General features: G+C 31.6%; 2 protein-coding genes across 2 annotated transcripts; one reads left to right on the plus strand and one right to left on the minus strand.

Moving 5' to 3' along the window:
• Nucleotides 1-1,295: 1,295 nt before the first annotated feature.
• LOC132743212 (beta-1,3-galactosyltransferase 5-like) lies at nucleotides 1,296-6,891 on the plus strand. Its single transcript, XM_060731745.1, has 2 exons — nucleotides 1,296-1,466; nucleotides 4,849-6,891. The coding sequence occupies exon 2, from the start codon at nucleotides 5,400-5,402 to the stop codon at nucleotides 6,543-6,545; it is 1,146 nt and encodes a 381-aa protein (XP_060587728.1). The 5' UTR covers nucleotides 1,296-1,466; nucleotides 4,849-5,399; the 3' UTR covers nucleotides 6,546-6,891.
• Nucleotides 6,892-13,987: 7,096 nt separating this feature from the next.
• Nucleotides 13,988-17,129, minus strand: LOC132743194 (uncharacterized). Its single transcript, XM_060731726.1, has 4 exons — nucleotides 16,563-17,129; nucleotides 16,225-16,322; nucleotides 15,661-15,750; nucleotides 13,988-14,595 (listed from the first exon to the last, which is right to left on the minus strand). Exons 1-4 carry the CDS (start codon nucleotides 16,730-16,732, stop codon nucleotides 14,552-14,554), a joined length of 402 nt encoding a protein of 133 aa, XP_060587709.1. The 5' UTR covers nucleotides 16,733-17,129; the 3' UTR covers nucleotides 13,988-14,551.
• Nucleotides 17,130-17,570: the final 441 nt, after the last annotated feature.

Genomic DNA, 17,570 nt, shown 5'->3' on the forward strand with positions numbered 1-17,570 from the left:
CTATTATTATCTGATTATGTTCGAATCCCGAGGAACTGTTTGTGTACTTTTAATGTCATCGCATACATTGACACTAATGTTTATTGATACGCAAGATCCACGTTTAGCACGAAAATTACGTGCAACTACTTACATTCTATCAGCTTAAATAAGGCTACACATATTTTCTTTTAGTAATAACTGATCTCCTTATTTTCTTTCGAATGAATGAATGAATGAATGAATTTAGCTTGTTATTTCTTTTTAAAAAATATTTATTTGTTCATTTAGTTTTTTTTTTACATAATTTAAATTTAATTCTTTTAACGAAAATTAAAAAATGAAAAATGATGTATCTTTTTTTACTGTTAGACATTCTTATTTTTGATATTTGATCAATGAAATATTATATTCGTGTAGATTCAAAACTAAGTTTATTGAACTCGTTGAAGAAAACGATATTATCAAACTCGTTCAATAAATTAAGTATAAGATCTTAGGTTGTTTTTTTACTTGACGGAACTTCGAACTTTTTTTACAAGATTTTTGTACCATTTGATGTAGGTCTAAACTAATAACGTGCATGCAAATTTTCAGATCATTTCCTAAGCCCGTTCTTCAAGAATAATCATTTTTATTGTTCAAGATGACACCAAAAAATGGTAAGTGTTGCAACGCTTTTCACTCACTCAAATTTGGCCAAAAAATTGCATAAAAATTGTTATTCAATTCACTTCTGAATATATATTTCTTTACTACATTTTGCAGATTTTTCCAATTTCTAGCTCATTACTAGATCTATATAAGAATTTCACATTTTTTACGTTTTCGGCTTTTTATATTTCTGTGGAGCTTCTTTGATAGATATTTAAGCGTGTAGAGCAAAACTACAGTTTTTACCAATCCCGTTAGTCACGACATTCCACTCTTTTATGGGTTGAAAATCAGGCCGCTATTATCAAATATATTCCACATTTTAAATCTACTTTACAAAGTTAAATAACAGCCACGGAGCTTAATAAAATGTAGGCGTACATAGATTATACAATTTTTTTTGGCGTTTAACTTCGTTTTAAATACTTCGGTTTTGATCTTTTATCATAATAGATATACCTAGTTTCAAAACAGGAATTAGATTAAAATTCACCACAAGGCCGTTCTTACAATTGTTATGTAATATTTTAAGTAAGCTTTACTTTTATAGAACACTTAACAGAAGACTATACAAGCCGTTGACTTAGCTGTAGACATTATTAGAAACTTTTTTGTTAAGGAAAGCATAATTTTGGGGCTAAGTATATGAGGCTTAAATTGGCCGTGCTTTCTTAAAAATGATTGGCTTGCGGCTTTGATCAAAATGTTATTTAAAAAGTGATTACTCCTGCTTCAACAACAGATAATATAACAAGTTTCAAAGGATACAAAACAATCGATGTGATAAATAATAAAAATTCTGTCTAATATAAATATTATGCATGAATTGAAAGGTAATCCTTTGCTTTATATAAAGATAACAAAAGATGATTTTTATTTTATTTTTGAAAAACAGCGATTTTTATGATTTTAATGTTGTTTTTTCCTTATTATTCCTAGATAATTTTTTATATAAAAGAAATGAATTCAGTGCGTTATACTGAACTTTTTTGTTTTTCAGAACGATGTGTAAATAATGATAATAATAATGATGATGATGATGATGTTGTTGTTGTTTTTGTTGTTGTTGTTGATGATGATGATGATGTTGTTGTTGTTGTTGTTGTTGTGGTGATGATGATGATGATGATGATGTTAATAATAATAATAATAATAATAATAATAATAATAATAATAATAATAATAATAATAATAACAATAATAATAATAAAAGTAAAAGTAATAAAGTAAAATAAAAAATTAATTCCACATCAGCATGTATTTGACTTGCGCGAGAAGCGCATGCGCAAAGTCGCTTTATCTGCTAATATTTTATAAGGGAACATTTTATTATACATTCTATCACTATCGAAAATTTCCCTTTTATCTTTTCATTACATTAATTTCTGTTGGTAAAGTACATGCCTGATAAATTTAGTTTCACCCTCAGCTTTATCAGACACCTAGTAATTTAAAACTTTAATATCTAAAAAGTTTTATTCGATTCGTAGTTAAATATTTTCAAACTAGTAAGAGGTAAAAATATTCTATTCTCTTAATTTCATTTCAATATGTATTGATGATGAGGTATGTAATAGAGCTGAAGGTGCATGCTTTAGCTAAATTTATCAGGCATGCATTTTATTAACAGAAATAAATATAAGGACGTGATAAAAATGACAGATATGCGGTTTGTTGGACCGTATTTGGTACAAAAACGAATATGGTACAAATGTACCATATTCGGTCGAATATGGTACAAATGTACCATATTCGGACCGAATATGGTACAATTTTCGACCGAATATGGTACAAACATTGTACCATATTCGGTTGGAATAAGTTTTTCTATGCTCGCCAAAACGTATTTGGTACATACCAAAAAAAACTCATAAATGAAAATGGCCTACGTATATGGTACATAATTATGTATTTCTTAATAAATGAAATAGTCTGCCGTTGTGTAAACTTTTTTTCAAACTCAAATACATTGTATTAACCTAATATTGGAAGTGACAAAGTATCATCATCATCATCATCATCATCATCATCATCGTTCGTCGTCGTCGTCGTCGTCGTCGTCGTCGTAACTAGCAGTAACAGAAACAGCTAACCTAACCACACTTTACATGGATTTTGCTGGTTGTGTAACTGTTTCGCCGGCTAGCTCAGTCGGTTGCGCGTCAGATTGGCACGCAGGCGGCCTGGGTTCGATTCCCGGGCGGGCCAGATACTTTCGTGGAGATTGGTCACGAAATGATTTCTACGGCCATTCTTCCCCTACCGCTGTTTCAAGTAGGGCAGTTGTCAATTACTGGCGAATGTATCTGCTTAGTACTGGTTACTAAGTACTAGTACTCTAAGACTAGAGACGTGCTTGCTCCAGGTAACTCTGTAAAAGTTTGAGGATTATCGCATTTTGGTTATGTTCATAGAGTGTGAACTTGTAAGGGTATGATGATGATGATGATGATGATGATGATGATGAGATGACGATGATGATTATTTTCATGATGGTATTGATGACGTTGATGCAAATTGTAGTTATGATGATGATGATGATGATGGTGATGATGATGGTGATGATGATGATGATGATGATGATGATGATAATGATAATGATGATGATGGTGATGATGATGAGATAACGATGATGATGATGATGATGATGACGATGATGAGTGTGTACCATATTCGGAACGAATGTGGTACATTTTTCATCCGAATATGGTACAAGTTTGTACCATATTTGGTCAGGCATTTTACCCCAAAACTGCAGATACGTATATGGTACAATTAGACAGTTGTACCATATTCGGCCGAATATGGTACAAATTTGTACCATATTCGTTTTTGTACCAAATACGGTCCGACACGGTTTGTATGAACAATCTTTAGATAAAAACATAAAAACATGAACTATTTTTGAACTTTGTTAAGGGCTATTTGCATAGTATATTAACAATATACATGCCTTTTAAGCGAATTGGACTCTTTTGTTATATAGAGAATTATTACATTGAAAGTATTTAGTTCCGACATAACTACAAACCACAAAATAATTATATACGAGTGGAAGTTGGTGGCAATTGTGAGATCCATTGTCCGATATTACATATATCTATAAAGAAGATAATAAAATGTTCTTGATCAAATTATTATTATTATTATTATTATTATTACTATTATTATTACTATTATTATTATTATTATTATAATAATTATTATTATTATTACTATTATTATTATTGTTAATTTATTATTATTATTATTATTATTATTATTATTATTATTATTATTATTATTATTATAAATGTCCATTCTTAATTACTTAGAACTATGTCTACTTTTTTTCAGGCAACATTTTATAAGAAAACTGAAATGTTATATTTCTATTGTTTTTATCTATACATTGTATTTGAAAAACTTACGGAAAATATGAGCCGTGTCACGACAAAACCAACATAATGGGTTTGCGACCAGCATGGATCCAGACCAGCCTGCGCATTCGCGCAGTCTGATCAGGATCCATGCTGTTCGCTATCAGTTTCTCTACTTGCAATAGAGTTTGTAAGCGAACAGCATGGATCCTGATCAGACTGCGCGGATGCGCAGGCTGGTCTAGATCCATGCTGGTCGCAAACCCATTATGTTGGTTTCGTCGTGACGCGGCTCAATTATATCCATTGTAGATCAATCCACTTATAATTTTCATATATTCTAGAATTCAAAGCATGTCACTTTTTGATGAAAATAACACATACAATGTAGTGATACAAATCGACTAAAGATTGCATTGTATGTGAAAATTCGTCGCAAGATCACTGTATCTACATTTATTTTTATTACTTGATATTACATGCAAACAAACAAAGAAAAAAGAAATAATACATAAAAAATAAAAAATAGTTAAGGACAAAACTGTTTCTAAAAAGAAATTGAGTATAATAATTCGTTGTATAATTTTCAAAAGAAAAAGAAAAAAAAAAAAAAACAACCAAAAATACATTTTCCAAATATGATGGTTTCGGTTAATCTGGCAATAAATTCGTTAATATTTCACGAATTACAAAATTTATAATATACCTATATCAAACAACAAACGATTGTTTTAGTAGTCTATAGTCTATAGTCCGCATTAAACCTTTTTGTTTCATATCTAAACTGCCTTTGATGACAGACACCCGAACATGTAATTCTTATGCAAGAATAATTAATATATTTTTTATTTAACAGATTCCAGTTATGCGATGGACTACTAAATAAACAACAAAAGCCGTGACATGCGGAACACCCGTAACTCTGCATAGCGCTGCTATAATTCTGATCATGACACGTGGAACATCCTATACTGTCTTTCTGCCACTATCGTGGCACGGTCCGGTCGTGACACGTGGAACATCCTAAACTGTTCAACAATAATATTATACTGACAGTGATATGTGGAACACCCTAAACTTTCCAGCTTCCGATATTACTCAAACCGTGACAAGTGGAACACCCTAAACTCTTCCACAATCTATCATATTCTGTCACTGCTGTGGAACACCGTAAATTGTTCAACTGCCAATATTATTCAGACTTTGGAAGTGACTCTTGTTACAACAAAACCACCACCACCACCAACAACATGAAAAAGATGGATATAGAATTGCTTAATAAATTGATTCAGCTTAATAAAAGGTCGATAACTGAAACATAATTGCTCCTAATTCAAACTTAAGCAGACGGCCGACAGTGTTAAGCAATAGTGTCAAATTGAACTTTTTTATTGTTCAGTATTCAAGATGGAACGGGATATAAATTTTAACGCTATACCTGCAAAAGGCGTCCATACTGAGTATAGGTTTAAAAAAGCTGTGTTTCTGATATGTTTAAATTTAAAAGGACATAATGCCTACGGATGTGTGAAGCGTTATTTAAGAATCCTGCCTCTTGTAACGATTTTGATCTGTTTCGTCATTTTGGTTTTTATTTCTAAGTCTTTCCGGTCACCGTCTGAGGAAGAACTCAATCGGAGACAATACTTCAATACGTCATCTCATAAAATAAAGGTTACTATAAATAGCACTTTCTTGATCCCAAACGAGTATCTTTGTCGTATTAATAACCCATACCTTTTAATAATTGTTCCATCTAGGATACAAAATAGTCATGTTCGAGAGGTGATCCGGGCAACTTACGCATCGATATCACGTGACAGAGTTTCGGAAGTGCTCGGGCAAAAAGTTGACGTTGTAGTACGGACGTTATTTTTGATAGGGACGAGTGGCAACCAAACTATTGAACGAAATATTTTGTATGAATATATGAAATATAAAGACATATTACAAATAGATATACAAGATACGTACTACAACCTTACGGCAAAGCTATTGCATGCATTCAAATGGATTAATTTGTACTGTAAACATGTGACGTATATTCTAAAAGCAGACGACGATGTTCTAGTGAATGTTAGCAATTTATTAGCGCAGTTAAAAAGCCACAACCCATCTGAAAACGGGTCAATTTACGGGAAAATATTTGACACATCCGAACATTTTAATGTATTCAGAGAAGGACGCTGGGGCGTGAGTCATGAAGAGTACCCGATGAATCACTACCCACGGTACGCACAGGGGACCTCTTACACTCTAACGCAAAATCTTGTGCAAAAAATAGTCCATTCGGCTCAGAATTTTCCTTATTTACACATAGAGGATGTTTTCATAACAGGAATACTTGCCGGTACAATTCATGGTGCAGAGTTTATCAAATTGAACGGAACTTCTGACTGGGGTGATGCAATACCCAACCCATGTAAGTTTGCGGAAAATAACCGCCTTGCTCAGCACCGAATGACCCCTCATCTTATGTCTCAAACTTGGCAAGCTCTAATGTCATACACAATAACATGTAAAACATATAGAGGGCGAACGATGAAACATTGACCGCAGCGTCAGAATGAAAACATAATAAAGTTTAGCTTAAAATATAAAGATCATGATATTTGTTAATAAGCGTGCAATAATCTCAGGAAGTGCTTATAATGCATTTCCGACCGATTTCACGTTTTGTAATATTATTCGTTTTCTTAAGGCTGCTGGGCTGCCAACTTCAGGCAGCTGGGCTGCCAATTTCAGGCTGCAAGACTGCCAACTTCAGGCAGCTGGGCTGCCAACTTCAGGCTGCAAGACTGCCAACTTCAGGCAGCTGGGCTGCCAACTTCAGGCTGCAAGACTGCCAACTTCAGGCAGCTGGGCTGCCAACTTCAGGCTACAAGACTGCCAACTTCAGGCAGCTGGGCTGCCAACTTCAGGCTGCAAGACTGCCAACTTCAGGCAGGTGGGCTTCCAACTTCAGGCTACAAGACTGCCAACTTCAGGCAGCTGGGCTGCCAACTTCAGGCAGCTGGGCTGCCAACTTCAGACTGAAAGACTGCCAACTTCAGGTAGCTGGGCTGCCAACTTAAGGCTGCTAGGCTGCCAACTTCAGGCAGCTGGGCTGCCAACTTCACGAACATCCGAATCTATACACGTAGATGGTAAAATTTATAAAAAAAATAGTGTAGAAATGTGAGCTGAACGTGATTTTGGGATGGGAATAGTAGAAGCAAATTAAAAAGTCTTGCCTTTAAACAGCCAGTTTAAAAAAGAGAAACATGACAGTTGTGTGGACTTAAATCTTTTTTCCTGTACATACATCTTCATACAACAATTCTGGTAAAGGACACCTTAAAGCATCATGCCTCCAGAGTCATGCTAATTTTCATGAATTGATAAAAAGGATTTAAAAGTAAAATGTTATGGAGTAAACAAAGAAAGTAATTTAAACATTGCAAACAGAGCTTAAAATCCACGTAAATTAGCAGAAAGGGATCATTTTAAATATGCATAAAATAGATAGCCCTTTTAACGTTAGTAACGCAGTAGAAGTAAGGTGACGAAATTGCAAAATCAGTCATTAATAGCAAATAAAATGTAATAAGTCACTTCTTACTATTCTTTAAATCTTAGTACAATTTTCTCAAGTTTGATATTCTTGCAATATTTTTGGCTAATCTGGAGGCATGCAGCTTTAAAATTATTTGACAAGCATTTGCACGGATAATTACGGACAAGGTTGATGTCTGGGTTATGTAGACTATCGAATGACTATTTTTATACTGCAAAAAATCATTTTATAGAATTTCAAAGTAAGATGAACTTAATTATTTTGTTTCGAGAAAAAAGTCACGGCTTACGCATTTTTAACCAGTTCTATGCTCTTATTTTGTTATATTTTTTTAAAGCGATTATGATTCGAGATTGGAAAGGCGCAACCAAATGAAATTCAAGTGAACATTCATCTTAAAGAAATAATGATTTCTGAATCGAGATATGAGCTGCGTCACGACAAAACCAACATAATGGGTTTGCGACCAGCATGGATCCAGACCAGCATGCGCATCCGCGCAGTCTGATCAGGATCCATGCTGTTCGCTATCAGTTTCTCTAATTGTTATAGAGTTGTAAGCGAACAGCATGGATCCTGATCAGACAGCGCAGATGCGCAGGCTGGTCTGGATCCATGCTGGTCGCAAACGCACTGTGTTGGTTTTGTCGTGACGCGGCTCATATAATCAAGAAAAAAGACGCAAAACTTTTCCGGTGAAATCTGTCATTTACTTTCTTTTTATTACAAGGCCATGGTCAATCCGATTTACTTTTCTATTTTGATCTAATTTTTACCTACCGGCTCCTTTGTTAAAAGCGGTCTAGTAAATCACATACCAACTTAAATCTGATAATCCAAAAAAAAGAAAAAAACACACACAAAAAAATAATCCAAAAATGACGGATTAAAAAATGTGTCGATTATCGTAAAATAAAAGTTACAAGGTCAAAAAAGAAATAAATATATATATTGCTTTATGTATACTTAACCTAGATCTATTACATGTATATAGCGGTCCACTTCAATGTTACTTGTATTATAATAGGTAATAATCATGTTACTTGTATTATAATAGGTAATAATCAAACCTATCCTTATTAAAGGCGGAAAAGTACTTATGGCAGAACTTTAAAGATAGGTAGGTAGATAGGTAAATACATACTTTTAATTTCTTTTGAATTAAAAGGTTTTCTTTCAACAAAACTTATTTTGCTTATATCAATATACTGAAATTTTAAATGCGGGGTAACGGTGAGGAAATATGGTTGCAGGCTAGTGCTCGAATCATCATCATCATCATCATCATTATCATCATCATAATAATGATAATGATAATAATAATAATAATAATCATCATCATCATCATAATAATAATAATAATAATAATAATAATAATAATAATAATAATCATCATCATCATCATCATCGCCATCATCATCATCATCATCACCATCAAAATCATAATAATAATAATAATAGTAATAATAATAATAATAATAATAATAATAATCACCATCATCATCACCATCATCATCAACGACGACGACGACGACGACGACGACGACGACGACGACGACGACGACGACGACGACGACGACGACGACGACAACAACAACAACAACAACATCATCATCTTTGTTATCAATATGTATTAAAACTATTCTTATTGCGCACTTTTATAAATCTAATTCTTATCTAACGGGGTAAATAGCTACTGTGTTATAAAATTAAAACATTTTTAATTAAAAATCGTACATAATGTACATTTTACTACGACTGTTTTGAATTCTTTTTTACATAAATGTTTTGCCAGTGATATTGGTGGTCTAATACTAAATACCTAAACAACATGTGAACTATAGGCTAATTCAATCATATCGGTTATCTCTAAATAAAGTAGTGGACCGTTTCGCGCTTTAAGATAATAATTTGAATATATGTTGTTTTAAGGGCTTGTCAATTAAATAACTTTAATGTCCAATAAAAAAACATTTAACTTTTGATTATCTTGCACACAAAATCCTTACAAATATTGAAAAAAGATTTATAATGAAATGACCATGAATTTACCACTAATTCCTAAGTAAGTAAAAAGTATCATTAAGATCAGCTCGACGAGACTTTGGGTCTTTTTCTCTCTTTTTGTGTCGCCTCCTACAGAGTAGTGGCGACATACAGGGATAACTTCGCCAACGTTTGTCTGTCTGTCCGTTCGTCAAAAAACTTGTCCCGGCAACACTTCTAGAACTACTTGTGCAATTTCATCAAAACTTTACAGCAATGACCAGTACCAAGTTTAGTTGTGCATAACGTCTGCATTTTCAAGTTCAATGATTTTTGTTAGAGTTATGGCCCATGAACGATTTTTGTTTGCACTATTGCTCGTATACCAGTATTGCAATTTGAATGAAACTTTACAGGATTGATCGGTAGTTCAAGTACTTGCGCATATAACACGGGTTTTCGGTTCAGTTTATTTTTAGCTGAGTTATGCCCTTGCATAATATTTGGCCTATACAGTAACTACTACATGCTTCAAAGTTGCCACGACATTTAGGAAAAAAGTGGTCAATCACCCCTCAATACAAATGCTTAATTGGTTATCGTTAGGCGGCACATGTGATCACTGATCGTCCTGGAACTCGATACATGCAGTTTATTTATTTTAGTACACTTTTGACAACTTAAATTTGTCAAAATCATCAATATTGTTTGAATTGTTTTTATGCTTGTTAAATTGTATTGTATGTATATGTACATATATTGTATATATTATGTATATATCTAAGCCTTTGAGCTTTCATGGGCATTCTGTGGTTATTGCACACTACTCTTGATATTATAACATGTTCCATACGTCTTTAATATCTAGTCAGTCGCAAAGTAGATATAATTTTATACTTTTTTTTTTTAAATTTGTAAATTTTATGTTCTTGTGATACAAGTATTTGTGACAAACTAGTATTTTTATGTAAATTTATTTCTTTACTTTTATTATAAAAAAGTGCAAGTGCTTTTATTGTGTAAATGTATATATGTGTTTAAACCAAAATAAAAATCAATCAAAGCTCGTGTTATTCATATATCCCGCAATTAATAGCTCTATACCATGTGACAGCAGATGTTAATAAAAACAGCGGATGTAACCGTTGTTAAACGAGTAACGAATTACATGATATATAATCTTCATTAAAGTCTCATCCATTCAAAACAACATATAAAACATTTCAATTACAAATTGTAAAACATAACGTCATAGAGATGCCTGTGTGGTCATTCCGGTGTGAATTCATATTGAAAAGGGAGACAACTCCTCGGCCGATACTGCCAGTACTTTCAATAAGTACTGATGCGTTACCTTTCTTCTCTATGCTTATTTACATCAAAGAAACCGTTGTTAACCTCTTTCGGACAGAACTTCTTCTGCCAATAGCGATTTTGAAAAAAGAACATCCCAGCAAAGTTCTTTCGTATTTATTTTACATTCAACGGAAAGTGAAGTTAATTTCAGAAAAACTATGATTGAAAAATTGGTCAGACAATCATTATAAATCATTTGGAAGGGTGGCGTAATTCACGCAAGCATGAATACATAGTTGCCTGCTCGATCATAAAAAGAAAGAACAGATTAAAAATAAAATAAAATCAATAAATTAAATCGGACTTGAATCAGAGGGTTTCAAAAATGAGTAGAGCTTAGTTGTCAACCAAACTTACTTAAGCTATTAGTGTTAATGGTGCCTATACTACGTGAGATTTTTTGATCTGTGTGAGACTTAATCTTGAGAAAACAAGTACAGGTGTTTGTTTGTTTTTTTTTTGCCATAATTTCTTATCATTTTAGTTTTTTTGATAGCCCGCAAATTCTAGTTTGGAACCGATACATCGGATGTTTCTGGGGATTGTTTTTTCCGTCCAGCTAAAATGCTTGAATATCTGATTTTTCAAACCGAGGTTTTAATTCACGTAAATTCTTCAAATATTTTTGTATAATAATGAGAGGGTTCTACATTTTATCCGATTAAAAATAATGACGTACTCGTACTAAAAAAAGTCATAAAAGAAAAAAATTAATCCGTCTATTGTATTGTTTTTTTTAATCCCACGCAAATAATAAATGTTACGGGGCCTATATAAGCTTGTCATTCCCGGTTAGAAAAGACAACTCTTAATATAATCATTTTTATTTTGTCAAGAGTTCTTTCCCCTGAGAAAATAATTGGCGAGCACTTTAGCATTGTAAGTACCACGAACGCACCAAACTTTCTCGGAATCTGGATTGACTTCATTATTGTTTCCATTTACTAATTAAACACCTCATTTAGTCATTTACGAAGGTCATTTAGTCATTTACGAAGGTCATTTAGTCATTTACGAAGGTCATGTTGACAATTTTAACGTGAGGGCTTTTGTCAGCCCTGTCAATTTAATGGTTGGTGGGGGCTTTTGTCAGCCTTGTCATATTTGGACGGAAAGGAACCCAATTCTCTAGTTTATTTTACATCATACACATTCCATTTCCCCCAGTGAAAATGCACTCTCGATATATCACAGGATTCATTAGACAGTACGATTTCTTTTTTGCATTTTGACACCCAAGCATTTCTTATATACTATATTTTGAGTGCATCAAATAAAGTGCTAGCCGCAAAGCATGATTTGCTGATATCTTTTTTTCCTCTTGGAAAATGCTATAAAATCACGGAATAAAAGTAATTCTTTAAACCATAACATAATTATACGCATAGCATGTATTATTTCATACTTGTGTTAAAAGGTTTTTTTATTGAGATTTAAATGATATTTAGAAAGACCCAAACTTAAAGCTAATAAACAGCGACTTTTAATTATAATGTGGAAAAATGTAATATATCAAGTGCGCAAAAAATTGACATTTTAACGACATAGATTTAATATTAAAATTGTACTTGCCCCCTCTTTCCACAAAAGAAATCAACCGATATAATAGCTGTTATGTCGGGTAGAATATATCTTAAGGTTTTATTTAGTAAAGATATAGAAAAATATATGTAAATATTTACTTGCCATCAAGGGAGTGCTACATTCATGGGTACATATCTCCAGACAATGTCTGTTTACATAAGATCGCTGGAAAAACACTCGGGTAGACACCGTATAGGAATGAGGACAAGTAAAAAATGGTGAAGACTTTTACTGTTTTTAAAGTCTTAGTACATTTTTCTTTAGGTTGATTTTCTTGAAAATATTTTGGCTCATCTGAAGGCACGCAGCTTTTATACTTCGAAGTTTTTTGGTTTTGAAATATAAATAATAAAATTTAACTCGCTTAATAATTACAAAGTGTGTTGTATATTTGTTGTTATTGATAGTGGGAATGAAAATTATTTTACTTTTAATTTGTTTGTGATGATATCATAAATGATAAGAATAATAGGGGGAGCAACAACAACAACAAACAACAACAACAACAACAACAAAAAAGCAAGAACAACAAAGGCGCTGCTAATAGTGAATTTGTTGATGTATATTTTGATATAATTTTGTTTATATCATATATATTATTATCATATATCATTTATATATGGTATCATAGTTTGGAGTCGAGACCTTTCTATTAAAAATGTGTACAGTGAGTTAACTGGAATAAAGGTTAAAGTAACTACATATCTTATCTTCAGAATCGAAAAATAAATATATTTTCTAATCATATCGGTTTTCACTTTGATTTTGGCATATTTAATTCTGCGTTACAAAGATAACATTTTACTGTTTATATTGTCACAACCAATTGTTGTTAGACTGCTTAAATGCCATAATGATTCATATCAAGTGAATAATGATTTAATCATATAAACTAAGTTTGAATTTAGCCTTGAACGGTCAATGATATATTTACCGATATTGTCGAAAGCAAGGGATATATTTTTACCCAGGTTCCTTCAAAAAAAACAACAAACTAAACATTTGTCTGCCCGTTTATGTCAATAGGGTGGGTATCGGTAGTTCGACCACCCCGGCGAGACATAATTTCTCCTGGACATTGAGTCTAGTCTTTTCAACGTTGATTCAGAAATCATGAAGGGTCAGTTTGCGGAGAAATTGCTCATTACTGGATAGTGAAAGCCCGCGAATTCGCTTGATCACTAAAATGTAACAAAAATGTGTATATCTTGTCGTAAAAAATAGATAAGCAAACAAACAATCTAGCAAACAAACACTAAAATGTTAAGAATTTACTAAGACATGCTTTATAAAGGTAGGTTAAGCAAAATCTACTTTATTCTTGCGTGATATTTTGTACATCTAGTGACCATTTGAAAATATTCTGATATTATTATCCAATTAATTGCTAGGTTGTAGGTCTTTGCTAAAACTACCTTCCATTACGGTAACAGATGCAATAGACCAAAATCAAACAACAGACAATAACAAAAAGAAAAAAAAGAAACATTTTTTTTTTATAATTATTTACATATTTATTTTTGTATTGCAAAATATAACATAATTGGACGGAATGTAAATCATTTCAATATACATGTAATACTGCATCATAGAGGTAGAGTTTTGGTTATACAATGAGTTATGAATTACCATGACAACCAACTGGCATATAACAAATATTTACAAATAAATAAAAATGATATTAATAACAATATTCCATGAAACTATAAAATGATGAAATGACTATTGCATTTTTATATCACAATCATAGATTGCACCATAACATTTAAAATGTTGCGAACAATGCAAATGTTATTGTTTATAGCATTTACTACAATGATAAGTTATTTTAAACTTGGAGCATACATTTTGCTTTTAGATCTACAAAAGTAATAATACTGAATATCATAAAGAATGTAATGCAAAGAATTCTGTCTATGCAGTAAATTTCAGGAGACTTGGTTTGAATCACTGCAATCAGAGACATTTTCCATTTGCGTACCATACGATAAATTACATCACATTCATGTCCTATGGCTTCATGAGTTTTACTCCTGCACAAAAACCTCCTAATGAATTTGCGGTTGTGAATTTTCTCTCAGCTATACACATTACGCTCAAAATGAGTTATCTGCCCGTCACCTATACAAGACAAAACACATGGACATTTAGTAACTTACTAATATAAGTGACTACCCTGAATATTATATTAATACATGCGTTTTTACTTAAATGACTTTACATTCATTTTTTCATTTTCAAACACAAATACATTTGTATCATAAAAATAAATCTTCTTATCAAAACGAGTTTTTAATTATATTATTTTTCACAGACATCTTGGTCGTATGCCATATGTATTGTCATAATTAAATAACTGAATGAATTGGAGATTTATGATAACGCGCATCAGCAACATTTTGTTTTGACTGATCATCATTTTTTTTCACTTTCAATAATATCACCTACTGTGCATTTTTTTTAACCAAAGTGGGATACAACTTTCATTGATAGTAAGGATATATATATTATGTATCTTTTGCCTTAGGTCGACAGGAATAAAGAATGCCATACTAAAAGTATGAAAATACAGGGATAATTCTTTCGTGGTTCTAAGATATATTGATAATAAAAGTGGACTTGTCTACAATGAGCACATTCTCCTTAGTATCTCAATTAGTGATCAACACAAAGACATGTATTAATGTGATAGTCTTATGAAATATTACTTGAAATTTTTTAAATGATTTAGTATGAACACCCATAGAACAAATAATAATATTTTATTCAAAAGCATTTTATTATAATTTTATTATACTATAAGATATATGTAATATCAGATCATGTATCAAACTTGCCAAAAAGTTTTAAGTATAATGATTTCAAGGTTCGCTGTTATGTTTGATACTAAATACTATTTATATAATAAATTAAAGTATCACAGACCTATCACAAACCAATTTCCTTTAAGATGTCTTGGCATAGCAAGTTTTTAAAACTCCTTTAAGTGGATGTAAATGATGTTGTTTCCCGAATGTGTTTAAGTAAAACATACTTATTTTATTACTAGTATAATTTACACTTCAGTTATGTGCATTCGATATGAATTAAAACAGTCCTAATCAAAATGTTATATATAGAAAACAATAAATGAAAATATACTTATTTCAAAAGGTAAGATAAAATAATTATAGAAGCAAATTTTACCATCAACATCAAACAGTCCGGCTACCCAGGTATCTAGCATCGCGTTTTTATGACGACAAAGATCAATCACCAAACTTGCTATGAAGGACACTGAAATAAAAATAACGACTATGTTACCGAATGTTTTTAAATCTAGAGATTATATAAAAGGTATTTTCATTGGTTAAGTTCATGAGACATATAAATAATGGACCTTTAGGAAATTGTAAACTTTCCAACATTTATCTTACAGTTAGTCTGTGTCAATAAAGAGATTATTGTTCATTCCATATTGCAAAGATAAAAGGATTTTGTATTTACTTTTAAGTATTCAGTACTTTCATGAGTAGTTATGAAAATAGTGACCGCGTTTATCTGTTAGAAGTTTTGTAAAATTTTGAATTAACCTAAAAAACGCCAAACGTTAAATAAGCAATCAATGAATATCTGAATTTTTAATAAACACAATAGCATTTCAAACCTCTCTTATTCGATTAGATATTAACTTACTAAGCAATATACCTGAAAAAATTCTTTTGAAGTCAGAAAATGGTAAATCATTTTATTTTATAAAAAGATTCTTACATGTCATTCCACATATCTTTTTCTTCATTGCTTTGTATAAATGTTGTTTACCCTTGTATGTTCGACACAGTGCATGTCTGGCATAATGGTGAACAGACCTGAAAAATTACATATGCTTAAATATTGGACTACAACTTTAAATAGTAATTTATCAAAATATATCAAACTTATTCAACCTTTCATAAATACAGAAAAAATCGTGTTTAATTTACTTTTCATTTTTGTCAATCATTTACAGTCATAAATCATTTTTTATTATTTAAAGGGTGCCAAGTAAAAAGTTGTAATTTTGCCACACTAAAGTTAAAAAATAAATATACATGAGAAATAAAACTCACGGATAATCTGAACGATTGTCCCTTTTCTTTCGACTTGACAGGTTTTTCTCATGAAAAATTGCACTTAAACTATTTGGCTTTTTCTTTGTTAAATATAATCCAAATGTTTCGCCTATAACAAGTCCCAGAATAACAAACACTACGACTTTCACATTATCCGCAATCATCATGTTCTAGTAAATGCTCCAGGAACAGCTTATGTAATTTCCAAGTAAAACAAAAATCAGAATTTAGAAGTTCCCAGTTTTTCGTACGCTTGCGTTGCACAAAACTCTCTTAGCCCTTTATTCACAGAGTAAAACAGTGCACCGAAAATATGTACAACTATTTATTAACGTAATAAAAGAAATGTGATCGTGACTCTTTTATCTTTAAATGAACTACATAATTAAAACAATAATGATTAAAAGTATACACGAAAAAAGCACTTGCTTAACCATCTGGAAATATCATGTTTCAAATTTTGTTTAATAAATATGTATTTTCATAATATTCCCATCGCAATTTGTATTTCATCAAGAAAAAATAAATTTTCTACAAAATTAAACTCAGTTATTCTACAAACAACGTTACTACCTCCGAGCTGTGAGATTATTTTAATGTAACTAAATCACGATTACATACACCGTCTCCTTTTTATACAGTAGCAAAAACCGCAGTGCATCGTTAAATGTACACCTACAGCGTAATATGAATAAGCTTAAAAATTTACTCGTTTTCTTACTTGTGTTTCAAGTAACGTTTTGGGTAATTTAGATGTCGTCTCAAGGTGTCGAACTATTCCCCAGATTTGCCTTTCAATATATATTTTCATGAATTTAAAGTAAAGGAGTAATTAGAATTGATTTCTAAAAATATGATTAATATTTAAAGTATTTTTACACGGCTTTTTGAAGTTCTGGGGAATTATAAAGTTTATCGTTTAAGTAATTTATATATGAAGTAATTCAGTTTTAAGTTTTTACTTTTTGAAACATAATGTTTATGTTAGATCAAGATGAATGAAGA

Source organism: Ruditapes philippinarum, unplaced genomic scaffold (genome assembly GCF_026571515.1).
Source record: "Ruditapes philippinarum isolate M1 unplaced genomic scaffold, ASM2657151v2 ctg429_1_1_1_1, whole genome shotgun sequence".
In the NCBI taxonomy this organism is placed as follows: domain Eukaryota; kingdom Metazoa; phylum Mollusca; class Bivalvia; order Venerida; family Veneridae; genus Ruditapes; species Ruditapes philippinarum.